Raw genomic sequence first — 13431 nt, 5'->3', positions numbered from 1 at the left:
GTGTGATAGTTGTCATTTAATTCATGTGGATTTGACATAAAACTTTATTAAATTTAATGTATCAATACTCACAGATGAAAAATTGATACTTTCTGAGGAAAGAAATATTGATAAATATCGTACAACTGATAAAATTACACAGGCATAATATACATACATGTTTTAGTTATTTAGTATGTTGTTTCTTATAACTGTACAGTATTATTTTTCTGGTGTTGTCAAGTTGCCTTTAGCACACATTGTCTCATTTTCATTTTTAAAAATATTTTAACTGTTATGTGAATCTGCATGCTTCCATTTGCCTTCACTTTGCTGCTGGTATACTTGAATTTCCCCACTGGTCAGGCAACACACTCAAGGGGAAGACAAATGTCCAGAAAACAGTCACCCACCCCATCCGCAAGAAGGGTAAGCCACAAAGATCAATGCTAGACAATCTGATTTTTCACAATGTTGTATCCAAGCATATTCATAGTAAGTTGAGAGGAGAAAAAAAAAACTCAATGAAAGTTGCATCAGCTACAGGGATAACATACAGCCTTGAGGGAACAGTTCATGCCTAACCCTAACTGACCAAAACTCAATTCACTAACCCAAAAACAGCACCTCTTCTTATAAGGCTTAGGTTTTGGCTCCCATACAGCATTATTGATATTATTTGTTGGAAAAATGTATCAAATACAAAACCACAAACACACAGCCTATTTGTGAAGGGTGTTGATGACGGCCTTCTTGACATCTATAAAGTCAGAAGTCTTTGCCATGATTGTGCAGCCTATCGACCCATGATGAGACATTATTTGCAGGTGTTTTGAGATAAAGGTGGTACATTTTTAATAGTGTATGTAAACATGTGGTTTCAACTATAACTGAGTCAACATTAACATGTAGTTTTGTTGCTATAATAAACCTGGGATGAGGATATCAACTTAAGACATTCACAATGCAACTCTAAAAATTGGATATTTACTTGAATTACAAAGTCAGATCTATAGAATTATCATGCAAGTGTTTTAGGAGAATTATTGTATATATTGGATTCTATAAATGGTAATATGTTTTAACCTTTAACATTACATTTACATGTTTAACCCTTTTACAAACTTTAAAAGAACCTATTGACAAATATGTAGCAGAGCATGAAACATAATAAACAAAATACTCGGATACATAGCTTAAATGAGCTTTCTAAACTGAATAAACTGTTTCTCTTCAAACATTCAAGGACATAAATCAGAATAGCTTAGGCAAACATTTTTACTAAACACAGTTGATCGGGGTAAAGGATTGTTTAACTAGGTTCAACAGTGTCTGATCTCTTAAAAGAAAAAAAAAATCACACACACACAGGGTTGTATAATCAAACGCAAAAGCTTTTGTCTCTTTAACAAACATACCGAAGAATATGCAGAAGAGGCCGCATCAGAATGAATGAATATTTAATTGAGGTCTATTGAGGCAGAAGATCAAAATGACCTTGCTTTAAATGATTATTCAGAGCAAAGTAAGAGTAGGGTTGCGTGGAGAATGAAAGCTCCACACTGAAGAGCCATTTTGCAACGCTGCTCAACAATCAAACATGGAGATCTGGAGTACAGGACACAATTTCTCCAACTGTGGTGCACCATAACGCAGCCACAAGATATGTTGTATTTTGAATAATGGACTTGAGTGCAATCAGAAGTCTGAGCATCTCAACATATCACAGTATTTCTTTCTTCCTTTCATGCCGTATACTAGTGGGTAAAATGAGGCTGCATAAACTGGAATGGGAAAGCCATTCTTTCCCATTTTCTATCCGCTGTTTGGTAGCAGGCTTTCGATGTTTGGTTCTTCTTTTAAATCAGCTCTGAAACATTACTTGATTGTCAAGCAGGAATGAGGCTGCTTCTGTAGACATGTACATCTAATGAAACCACATTATATCAGACGCTGACCTATGTCAATCAGGAGTTTCTCTGTGTATCACAAGTGCGTCACTCCATTTACTGAAAGCCTTGTATTTACTCAACATACAACTGATAGATGATATTGTAATGCTCAACTACTTTGATTGACTGCAACTATAAAGTGGCATTGGAATTTGAAAAAGTGAGCTTCAGCGGTGAGTTTCTTCTCATTTACAGCATCCTATGAAGGAATAAATATTCTATAAGAGCTAAAGAGAAAAAATGGTTGACTTACAGTGAAGAAGGCTCAAGAAGCATTTTTATTTAGCATTTCTTGTTCAAAATAACAATCGTGCCTTGTGTTTTCATATTGTTAGCTGGTTACACAGTGAAGAAAATGCATCTAACTGTTAAATACGAGAGCTGTATCTTGATTTGATTCATTCAGAGCTGCTTGTGAAAGTATTTAACTCTCATTAACTTTTTGACATTTTGTCAAACTCCAACCACAAAATGTATTTAATTGGGACCTGTAATGTATCGTCACAGTTATGTGTACAGAAAATGTCTCAGTGCCTTCTTGAATATGCAACATGAGAAAAAGTGTGACATAACTGCAAGCCAATAAAGACATGACCGGTTACCTAAACTCAGGAGCTTGAGAAGGAGAGAAATAATTAAAACAAAGAGCCAAAGGGCCAATTGCAACACTGGTGGAACTGCAGAGATAAACATTTCAGGTGGAAGAACCTGTTGACAGGACTGCCATTAGTTATTACTCAATATTTATGGTCTTAAAGTGGGGGACATAAATGTCTTTACGTATTTTCCAGACACACTGTGCCATTCTAAGGCAAAATCAAGTAACTATGTTATCTTCATGATCATAGACGTATCGGACGCCTTGAAATTGGCCTCTGTGTTACTATCATTTCTGACACTCCCCCTTCAACACATCACTGCAACAATGCTTGTGGTGCCTTTTATGATTGTTCTTAGGAGTACTTAGGAGTGAATTACTTCTGGACATAGAAGTAACTCATATAAGCTCAGCAGACACAAAGACTGGAGTCTGCAGTTCAAAGGAGGAACTTTGATAAGAGAATGACATTATAACATGATACAAAGCTGATTTTATATATCACAAGTGGAAAGAAGGAAGACAGAAGTGTACAACAGGCCATGTAGGGATAGAACAATGGAGAAGAAACTGATTTTTTTCACCAGAATAAAAAAAAAATAGTCAAAAACTAGCACTGCAACTAATTCTGAAACATGGCGGCAGCTTTATCATGCAGTGGACAAGCTTTTATTTAGCAGGGACAGAGAAGCTAGCGAGAGTTAATAAGAAGAAAACCTAAAGCTGCCGGAAATGTGAGACTGAGGTGGAGGTTCACATTCCACCAGGTGAATGATTCCTAAACCTACTGCTAGAGATTAAAGCACATCATGTGTTACAATGGCCTAGTTAAAGTCCAAAACAAACTCAAACTGTGACAAAAGACTGCCTTTTACTGATGTTCTCAATTGGGTCAGAGCTTCATCTATTTAGCAAGAATGGACAACAATTTTATGTCTAGATGTGCAAAGCTGGTAGAGACGAATCCAGGAAGACTTGTAACAGTAGTTGTAGCAAAAGGTGGCTCTGTAAGGTATTATTCATTAACCAGAGTAAATATGTACACTGGACTTTTCAAGTTTTTATTTGTAAAAATTAAAAAATATCCTTCCACTTTACAATTACAAAAACGTTGTGTTAATTACAATAAATCACTCTCAAAAATACTGTTTTTTTTCTTGTAAAAATACTTTTCAAACTTAACAAGAATTACTACATTTAGCAAAAACTACAAGAAGCAACAACAGCCACATACATTCTTTGGCTTTCACCTTCCCCACCTACAGTCAACGATTCTTTTTAAGGATAATACAAAATTAAAAGTTACCAATCTGTGTCATAATATTACATGTCAGCATTTCAGTTTTTAAAAGGATTCTAAAATATTTGTATTTAGAAAACATTTCCTGGTTCCCACATATAACAGTAGGTGTAGCTACACCATCAAACAGCTTCAAATTTGCACAATGTTGCCTTATTTTATTTTCCCTAGCGATACATGTTTCCTTTATCAATGGTAATTTGGAGGGCTATGTGAAAGACATTGACCCAAAGTGAGGAAATAAATGAACAGGTCTCTTAGCCTTTTAAAAAAAAAAAGGTTTTTGGGCCATTATGTGAATGTATTTGTATTTCTCTCTGAGGAAATTATTCAAATTCTAAAAAACTAACATTTGAGTGAGGGATCAATCATAGTAGCGAATTGCCCTTGTTTCTGTTTACATATTTTAGCAAAGTCTCCAAGGATATGAATCACACATTTTTACATGCCTCAACCTGAACAAGACTTAAATGCATGAACTTTGCTTTAAAGCCAGGTATGTGCCTGGACAGGAACCAGTTTTAATGGCCTATACTATTTATAATTATGAAAATAGGCAAACATTCAGTCAGAATTATCCCAGCTCAAAGACTGGAGTACATAGAGACACACTATCAAAAGTGTGTGTCTCTATGTAACCTGCCCAAAAGCATTTAACAAAACGTGAGTGGGGTGTTTGCATGGTTGAGCTTGTGCTTATGATTTTGACCCAAGTTTAGATAAAATTCTAAATAAACTCAAGCCTATACATCAAATTGATAGTTTTAAAATTAAATGAAAGAATATTAAGTTATATTATTGCATAAAAGGACAGTTCGAATCATTTAGGGTCCCACGTTAAAGGCATTAATGGCAACAATGAATTTATGTAAACCTCAGAGTGGCGATGTAGGCAAAAATGTCAATGAAAAACATGAGTTGCTTTGATAAAACCAAACAAGTATAAGAGACGAGCTCCATCCATTGACAACCCGAGTCTGAAATCCCATTTGTAACTGCAACAAGTACTTACACCAATAACAGAGTGAAAGAAATGATATGAATAGCATCCCAATTGTCTCAGTGGCACAGACTCAAAGAAGATCTTCATAAAAAATATTCCTGTTAGTACACATTAGTACAATATAACTCCACTTTCACCATGAGCCATCAGTCGCACACAAGTATCTGTTGACATGCTCCTTAACTGGATATTATGTTAGGGAACCTTTTAGCAAACTGTAAATTGCTCTGCCCCATTCCCTTTCCTGTGCTGGGTCAGGGCCGACTGAAGCCATTATTGGTAATGAATGTGGAGTCCTACTTTGAAAGGTTCAGGCATATAAAGTCACCAAAAGCTGACTAATGGAATCCTGCTGACACTATGTGCCAGGGGGCTTTTACCACATCTCAGCTTGGAAATTTTACACGGCAGAAATAATGAATTATAAATGTAAACCTTGGAATGTAGCCTCCCACACAGTTAATAATAGACACAGGATGTTCAATGTGCTGGAAAATCCTAAATTACAGAAGACTATTTTGCAATATAAGCATAATTTCAGCTACTCATGAGTCATTAGCACACTAAAAGGGAGAGATTTTAACCATATCTTTGTACTTTCAGTTCACAAATTTGTTCTGGCCCTAAGAAAATGTTTAGAGCATTTGTTGGGGTCTCTAAATGTTCTGAGTTTGCTAGGGCTGCTACACTTTGTGCCCTGAGAGATGAGCCTCTTCAGCGGGTTCACGGGTCACACCGGAGCGAGCAGAGTGGCCATTGTGCTTTGTCATTTCACAGGTGACTCACATCACTACACTCCAGCTTGCTGCAAGTAGAGCACTCTGAGATGCTTGCAGCATTCGAAATGCAGGATTTTCATCCCAGTGCAAACAAATCGCTTTAAAAGATCAGTTTAATCTATTTCGAGCTGTTATTATGAGCCGGGAGAGTTGTTCAGATAAAGAGACTGAAGCGGGGTTAACATCAGAGTGTTGGACAACTCTTCACATACTTTATCCAGCGTGAGAGCTGTCAACTTTATTATTTGTTTTTACAATATGCTGTGCATATGATTTAGAATGCAGTCCAATAAAAGTATGGTCAGGGGGTGAATAACTAAGAGCCGATCTGCCACATGTCTCACACTGATATAATACGGAGCACTGCAGAAATATCAATGATAAAAGTCATCGGTGCCATCACTGTTTGCGCTGATAGTCGGAGGACGTAGGGCTGCTTCAATCTCGAAGTCGCTGTCATCAGATTCCTGCCAAAAGTCTTTACAAAACACAAAATCACATGATTAAAGCAAAACCTCTTGCAAACACAACAAAGACATTATGAAGAGGGCCCTAAGTAGCATTGTAGAAAAAAATAAAAAACAGTTTTACTTTTAACATAAAGATAATAAAGAGCAGAGAAAGCTTTTGGTGGTATTTTGGCAGAAACACCTTTATTTTTACCCATCTGTTAAACAAAAGAGCCAAAAACGTTCTCCATTATTAGCAGTAACAAAATGAAAGATGATAAAAATGTTTCATAATATACATGTATAAAAATTAGAGGCAGAATATTTCCCCAAACAGGTCGTTTTAGTGGCTTCAAAAGAAACGTTTCAGCAAACTAGATTTGGCTTCAAGATCTTTTTTTTTTTTTTCAAAAGACTCAGCTGCAATCACAGAAAATTTTAATCAAACGAATGAGAGTTTTTCGTGAATCTCCAATTTTACAATAATTTCCACTATGCTAACAAGCAATTTTTTCATGGTGTTCTGTTTGGTGTAATTAACATATATTACGTTAGACACCAGCGTCTACACTCACCTTTTGTTTGCAAAGCAGAATAAACCTTTGAACTTCCTTTCCTGGAAATACAGAGTTAGTTAGTAAACAAGTAAAATGTTTTTGGGTTTTTTTTTTCAGACAAAAAAATGCAAATATAAAACTTACACCAAAATCAGTAATAGTGCAAATAGTAAATTAAAAAGTAAACTGCAAGTTTATACTTCAAATATAAAATATGTAATGTAAAATCACTCAGAATCTTGGAGAATAAAGAGATACAAATCAATACACAGAAGGGAACAAGGTTTAGCTATACTTAGACACTAAAGCAGCAGGAAGTTTGTTGACGGCAAAAGACTTTCACAAGGCCCTCTTTATTCAAAAATAGCCCAAAGACCGGGTTGCCAGGTTCCCATAGCTCCGGTGATATCGCTATGTAAATGTGTGACCTCCAAAAAGGCTTTGATCTACCTCGATGCATATGCAATAAGGTCACCCCCTCCACTTTTAAAGGCGTCCTCTTTAATTTACATCATGACAGAGCCTATTCAAAACCCTACAACATATCCCCATCGTCTCCCAGGTTAGCGTGCAAATCCACATGACTTTTCCATCATCTATTTCACACACATGCTGAAGAAAGTAAGAAATAATGCAGTTTGTTTTGCTGCACTACAAAATAAGAGCTGTGTTACAATTTCTTCCATCTGCATCACTACAGACCCATGACCTCTTTGATTGTCGTCCTCTCAATCACCCTCATCTCCTCAGTTAAATCTTGGCACATATAACTGAACAAGGATGAGGAGTAAATTACCTTGGCTGTGTTCCAGTTGTTCATGCTTAAAACTATACATTGGTGCTTTGCAAGACTCAAGAGGAAATGAGAGAATACGATGAACCTCCCTGTCCAAACTGGAAGATTGCTTTTGTGTTAGAAACTATGTATCATGGAGCAAAAACAACCAGTGCAATATAACCTGTGAATTCATATGATAATAGTGCTTCCTAATAAATGAATAGTTCATAAATGTCTTCAGACAATATACTGAAGCATACAAAAAATTTTAAAGTTTAAAAATAATTAGCAAAATTGCAAAAGCAATGGGTAAAATGTCCACAATATGTTATGATAGAAATTTTGAAAATGAAAAATGTTCAGCACAAATATTTAACACTTCCTAAATGTAGTAGTAGTAGTACTGTTCTGCTCTTAATAGAGTGTAACAAGCTGATATTAGATGGTTTAGTTGGAGAATCTGCTCAATTAGCCAATTAGCAGTCAACTAGGTTGTAGACATGTCGCTCATAACTTGCTGTCATTATCAAACTAACACTATAAAGATTTTCACATTTTTGTAGCTGCAAATTTTTAAAAAGTTGGTGCTTGAACACACACATGAATAGTCTTTCATTTGAGTAAATAAACCCTATAAATAGTTACGCAACAAGTTTTGTATTTTTGCTACGGCATAAAGATAGTGAGTTCCTGTAAAGTAAAAGAAACTCACACAATAGTAGTGTTCATGTTTTTATGCTGAACAACAGATAAGTTCAAACAGCAACGCTTAACAAAAACACCAATGGAAGTATAGTCATTTAAAGCTGCGGTATAGAGGGTCCAAAGCGGACAACGATGCAGCAAAAACACAGCAATAATCGGTGAAATTACTTCCTCTCCTCTGCTGCAGTAATAGCCGTTTCACAGAGCAAATTGCGCATTTCTTTTCTCGAACTTCCCCCCACAGAACAGGAATGGCCTATCAACAATTCCACTTCAATGAGGTGCAGTATTGATTTTAAGACAGAATCATTACCACAATGAACCGAGCCTGGATCTGACCCCACAGACCTGAAAATTTAGTCTTCACAAACATTTATCACAGTTCATCTTTTCCCAAATTTCCCTTAAATGAGGCAATGATCTGAATATGTAAGAACTGGCTGGCATGTGTTTCACAGGCCAAAAACACAGAGTTGAACATTATATGTGAAATGATGCAAATTACAGGTGCAATGTATTTTCCCCCTATTGTTGTATCTGTTCACTTTCTGTGGGATTTGAAATTGTTTCATGTTCTTGTTTATCTCTGAATATAACAGTTGTTCCCAATAATCTTTAAAACCAAACTGACCCCACAGATATTGTTTTTCCTAATCTTAAGGAAACATATTTTTAGTTCTCACTTTGATTCCAGGTAATTGATGCTTTGCTATTAGGCATGGGTCCATCTCAGAGTAAAGCTGCATATGTTGCTGCAAGCTGCCGGTCAGCTGAAGATAAGAGATTAAAAAAAAAATGACAAAATTCTACACGTCCCTCAAAAACAAGAAGATAAATTCAATTGTTTTGGAAAGAAAAAGTACAGCATGAAAATAAATGTGAAATTAAAGTAGGGCAAGCCATCCCTTTTATTAAGGTGATGTTAAAACTATATTTACTTGTTTTAAGTGAAGTAAATTGCTTAGACAGCCAATTGCACTGGAGCAGATAGCCTGAATAATTATGTTATGTTTAATTTTGGAAAGTACCAAGATGCCCTTAAAGCAGCTTACATTTACTAAAAGTTTTCTCAAACGCTACCACATTCTATTTGCCACTTTGTAATACAGTCATTGAAAAGTTATAACATAAAAATTAGCAAACCTTAATATCATGAAAATATTAAATGCTTTTGGTGATCACTATTAAGTAGTGTGTATGTATTTCAGGTCAGAAATGTACTGACATATAGTTAAAATGTACAAATATTTACATTCATAAACAGTCCTTGTCACATATTTCATGCACAATAATTGTTAGTGAAAGAAACAATCCTGCTTTAAGAATATTGCAGCAACTTACAACTCTCTAAACAAACTCTGACCTATTTCTCAATTTCGGATCCATTTCTCATTTGATCTAACATTTGCAAGCAGCATCAGAAGCCACTTAAGAAAGTACTCAATTATGTTAATAATGAGAAATTACAATAAAAGTGTTCAGACTAATGCACATAACAGTATCATGTTTAAACGAGCAATTTGTGGATGAAGTGAGTTAATATCTATACTCAAATAGACAACGATAAAATATTTAACTGCAAATCAAGCAAATTCATAAGACTAGTGTCCAAGAGTCACAAAGATGCATTTTCCATTTTGACCAGGAGTCTCACCAGGAAAAAGCAGGACTGTCAAGGAAAACAATGCTTACCAAGCATTTATTACTGCCTTGCCGACAGCTACAACCTGCTTTTATTTATCCTAGTTTTTTTTCTACTTTTTTTTTTAAGCCACTGTCGCCCACGCACAAATGCTAATAGCACAATAGCACTTTTTGCTCGGCTGTGCTTGTCTAAAGGTAAAGGGAGACCCATCACCTCATCATTCCCATCAACTCCTACTCCCATCCCAGCTATGACCCTGCAAAAACATTGTTTAGGCTCCGCTTAGATGTGCTCTAACGGGCCTGAATGGTAGCAGGAAGTAGCCCCTCAGTGGGGGCAAACAGTGACAGGTGCCTGTGAGTGCAGCATGAGTGGGTGCTCTCCAACGTGTGAGTGCTCTCTGCTGGCAGCGAGCAAGTACTGCAGCTCAATGTGAGAGGTATCTGGGCCACTGATTTCAACAAAACACGCTCTCCCAGTGACTGGTGGCGGTCTAGTGGAGACTGTCGGTGTGAAGGCTGGATGAAGGGCAGCGCAATCATGGCGCTTCTGTTGCTTTATAGCCCAGACAAGGGGTGGCAGAAATTGATTGGCTGTTTCTGTAGCTACACTTTAGAAAAGAGTATTTTTTTATTAGAGCCTATTACTCTTGCCCTTTTATTATAGTATATTTTGTGCTTTTGGGGGCTTTTTTCTTCCAAGGTCTGAACTCACCGACATAAATATTCAGAAATATTCAAAAAACACAAAGTGTCAAAAATAGAATTGCATGTTTTATAATGGCACAAGATGTTAAATCCTAAAAAAGCAAGTGTAGTACAGTGACCTCCACTGGTCAGACTTTCTAAATGCTGCCTTTCTTCTTGGTTATTTTAGGGAGTAAGGGTTAATGGCTATCAGGTGTGAGTGATATCAAATTTCTTTGAGGTCTGACCTGTCAGTTCCAAATGTAACATCAATCCTGAAATAAATTGTGGTGCAATGTTTTGGATATATGTACAGTCAACCTGTTTTTTTTATATATATTTCCATTATTGTGAAAATTTTTTTTTAAATATTACGTGCTTAGAAAGTGCTTCAAAGTTCCTTGTCATTGTGTTAGAAGTTCTTTTTTGTATATAATCAATGAAAATTAAATTTAAAAAAAGATTTTTGAGAGTCTGATCTGCTAATCGAAGAAAATGAGAAAATTTCCATACTGATCTCAGTTCAGGTGATTGGTGCATCTCTAGACTTCTCTTAGCTGAAAGTGGCAAATCCAACATTTTTGGTGTAAAAAGCAGAAAACAATTAGTAATTTCTTTATTTTTCTATGAAGTATTCTTCCACAATGAAACATTCAGACAAGAAAAGAAAAATAATCCTTCTGATGTGCTACATTGCTTTTCTCTTTTTTTGTTTAACTTAGCTCACTGTTGGATTTTGTAGCAGAAAGACCTCTCCATCCCCACTCCTGTTCTCGTTTTTATTTTTCCTCCTTTTCCCTCCCCTCTCTCAGCTCACGTCCCCCTCCAGCCTTCCATCTGTCTTTTAGGAGAATCGTCAATGCTGCAAACGCAGCCCACACCTCACACGAGGCAGAGGGGAGGGGTCTAAAGGGAGACAGATAGAGCTTCTGATTTTGACACATAGTGATTTGAGGTCGAATGCTTGAGCACATCCTGTTGTCCACACCAAAGCTGTAAACCACTAATGGTTGAGTCAAGGTTTTTGTCAAGCAGGCTCTAGGCACGGCACTTATTATCCCGTTGGACGGCTGCGCCCTTTTGTTTTGTCCGTCTGCACGTGCGTTGAGGATGTTTTTTTGGGGATTTTTTTTTCCGGATGGAAAAGGGTGGGTGGGTTAAAATGGTAAGTTAAAAACCTGAACTGAAAAATAAAAAGGGAGTGGCATGTAAAAATGCCTGCAGAAGAGAAAAGCAAGATTATTCCCTCCACAAGAGGAAGCAGCGGCATGCACTCGCATACAAAGGGGAACAAGTGGTCTTTACATGGAGTGCAGCTGCTTATTAAGACTCACTCCTTCGTGCATTATTCTTTTCATCCCCACTCAACCACAAAGTGATTTGACTGCAAAAGATTTACAATGGGGGAAAAAAAAATCTGTAATAAATGTTGCAGATCAGCCGCCTCCCTGCAAGTTATAACACAATAAACAGAACAGTCCATAAAAGTATCAGACTGAAAAACGCTGTGTGGGAGAAAGCAAAGCAGAGAGGGAAAAAAAAAAGAATATGAAAGACTCCAAATCTCTCCAACTCCATAATAGAGAAATGAGCGCATATAAATGTGTTAAGAGTATCTCCTTGCATCTTGTATAGACTGCATGTTTTTAATCTGTAAAGCTTATTAAGGCCGAGTCATTACTATGCAAAGCAGCACCCAGAGCTTTTCTCTCGCTTTTCAGCCGGGAGCAGTGTTTGGCCAATAGCACTGGCCCCCCGCCTCTCATTCTGCATTCATAACATGCAACATTTGCACAATGTATCTCTCAAAGGCCCTGAATAGAAGGCCTTAATACTCATGTAAACAACTGCAAACCAATTACTTAATGAATCGAGCCCACACATAATGAGGAGCTTCACAAAGGGCTATAAATGCATTTTTGTACCAAAGCCTCTGCTTTAAACTACAATCCCTCTGCTGTAGTCCCAGGCTTAACAGGCAAATCATAATTATTGTCTAAGACAACAGAGACGGAGCCATTTTTGTATATTTCGAGTCCAGCTCCATCCTCCTTTTGAAGTCACTCATCAGCTCGCTGACAAAATAAAGCAAATAATTAACAAGAGGGATGGAGAGGAGGGAGAGGAAAACACAGGATGACAGGGAGGAAAAGGCAAAGAGGAAGGGGAAAGAAAGACGGAGAGAAGGAGAAAAGCTGCAGTGTTGTGCTTCTGTTGAAGTGCGAGGCTTCCAGACCACTTGTGGGAGCAATAAACTGCAAAAGTAGCTGCGGTAAGGGGAATGCTTAAATCAGAGCACAGCGGAAAAATTAGAGATATCTGTGCTACAACAAGGGGAAGATTAGGATGTCTCTCTCCCAACTGAGAGGAGATTACAGTGTCAGACATGCCTAACTACCCATTTGTCCTATTTTACTTACACACATACCTTATCTCTCATCGTTGCATTTGGGATGTCCGCATTTTGCCCAGCAAATTTTGTTTAATCACACACTTTGCGGATTCCACATGCACATCCCTGACTGGGAGGCAGACACCGCCTGAAAAGAGCTTTTTTTTTTTTGCCCAAAATTGGCTCATGTTTATTAAATACGTTGGTCAGTGGAGCTGGCAGGGGCAAGAGTGAGGAGGACCACAATAGAGCCAGGCCATTAGACCCTTCCATGGACTAATAGGCAGACTGGAGCACTTGTTTGACAGGGAGATACAGACTTCACCCCTTGTGTCAGCGTGTTGCCCAGTAATCACATGAAATCAGAGAAGATTATTCCTCATAACGTTTACCCAGCCATTACTAAAGCCCAAATGGGTCTGTGGTGAAGAGGCGCTCTGAGGACCTAAAAAGCGATTGCAGATTTGATGAAGTTGTGTTGATATTCAAATGTAACTGAGACGGTGTGAGCTTCTGCTGAGCCATTTATCATTAGACGGTAAATAATGTTTGGAGGGTGACAAATGAGAGGACATTTGTCCTTATCGACTCTCGAGTCCCCTTCTTCT

At 37.3% G+C, this 13431-nt stretch overlaps 1 protein-coding gene across 1 annotated transcript in view; it reads right to left on the bottom strand.

The window, feature by feature from the left end:
• Positions 1 to 3576: 3576 nt before the first annotated feature.
• The window catches only part of kiz (kizuna centrosomal protein), a 29081-nt gene continuing 19226 nt past the window's right edge, over positions 3577 to 13431 (bottom strand). The window contains exons 14-15 of the mRNA XM_044143356.1: positions 6636 to 6676; positions 3577 to 6089 (exon numbers count right to left, since the gene is read on the bottom strand). Of these exons, the coding sequence (XP_043999291.1) occupies positions 5986 to 6089; positions 6636 to 6676 (145 nt within the window). The 3' untranslated portion in view covers positions 3577 to 5985. The remainder of the gene's footprint in view (positions 6090 to 6635; positions 6677 to 13431) is intronic.

Source organism: Gambusia affinis, linkage group LG16 (genome assembly GCF_019740435.1).
Source record: "Gambusia affinis linkage group LG16, SWU_Gaff_1.0, whole genome shotgun sequence".
NCBI classification, from domain to species: domain Eukaryota; kingdom Metazoa; phylum Chordata; class Actinopteri; order Cyprinodontiformes; family Poeciliidae; genus Gambusia; species Gambusia affinis.
This window is presented reverse-complemented; position numbering and strand designations above follow the sequence as displayed.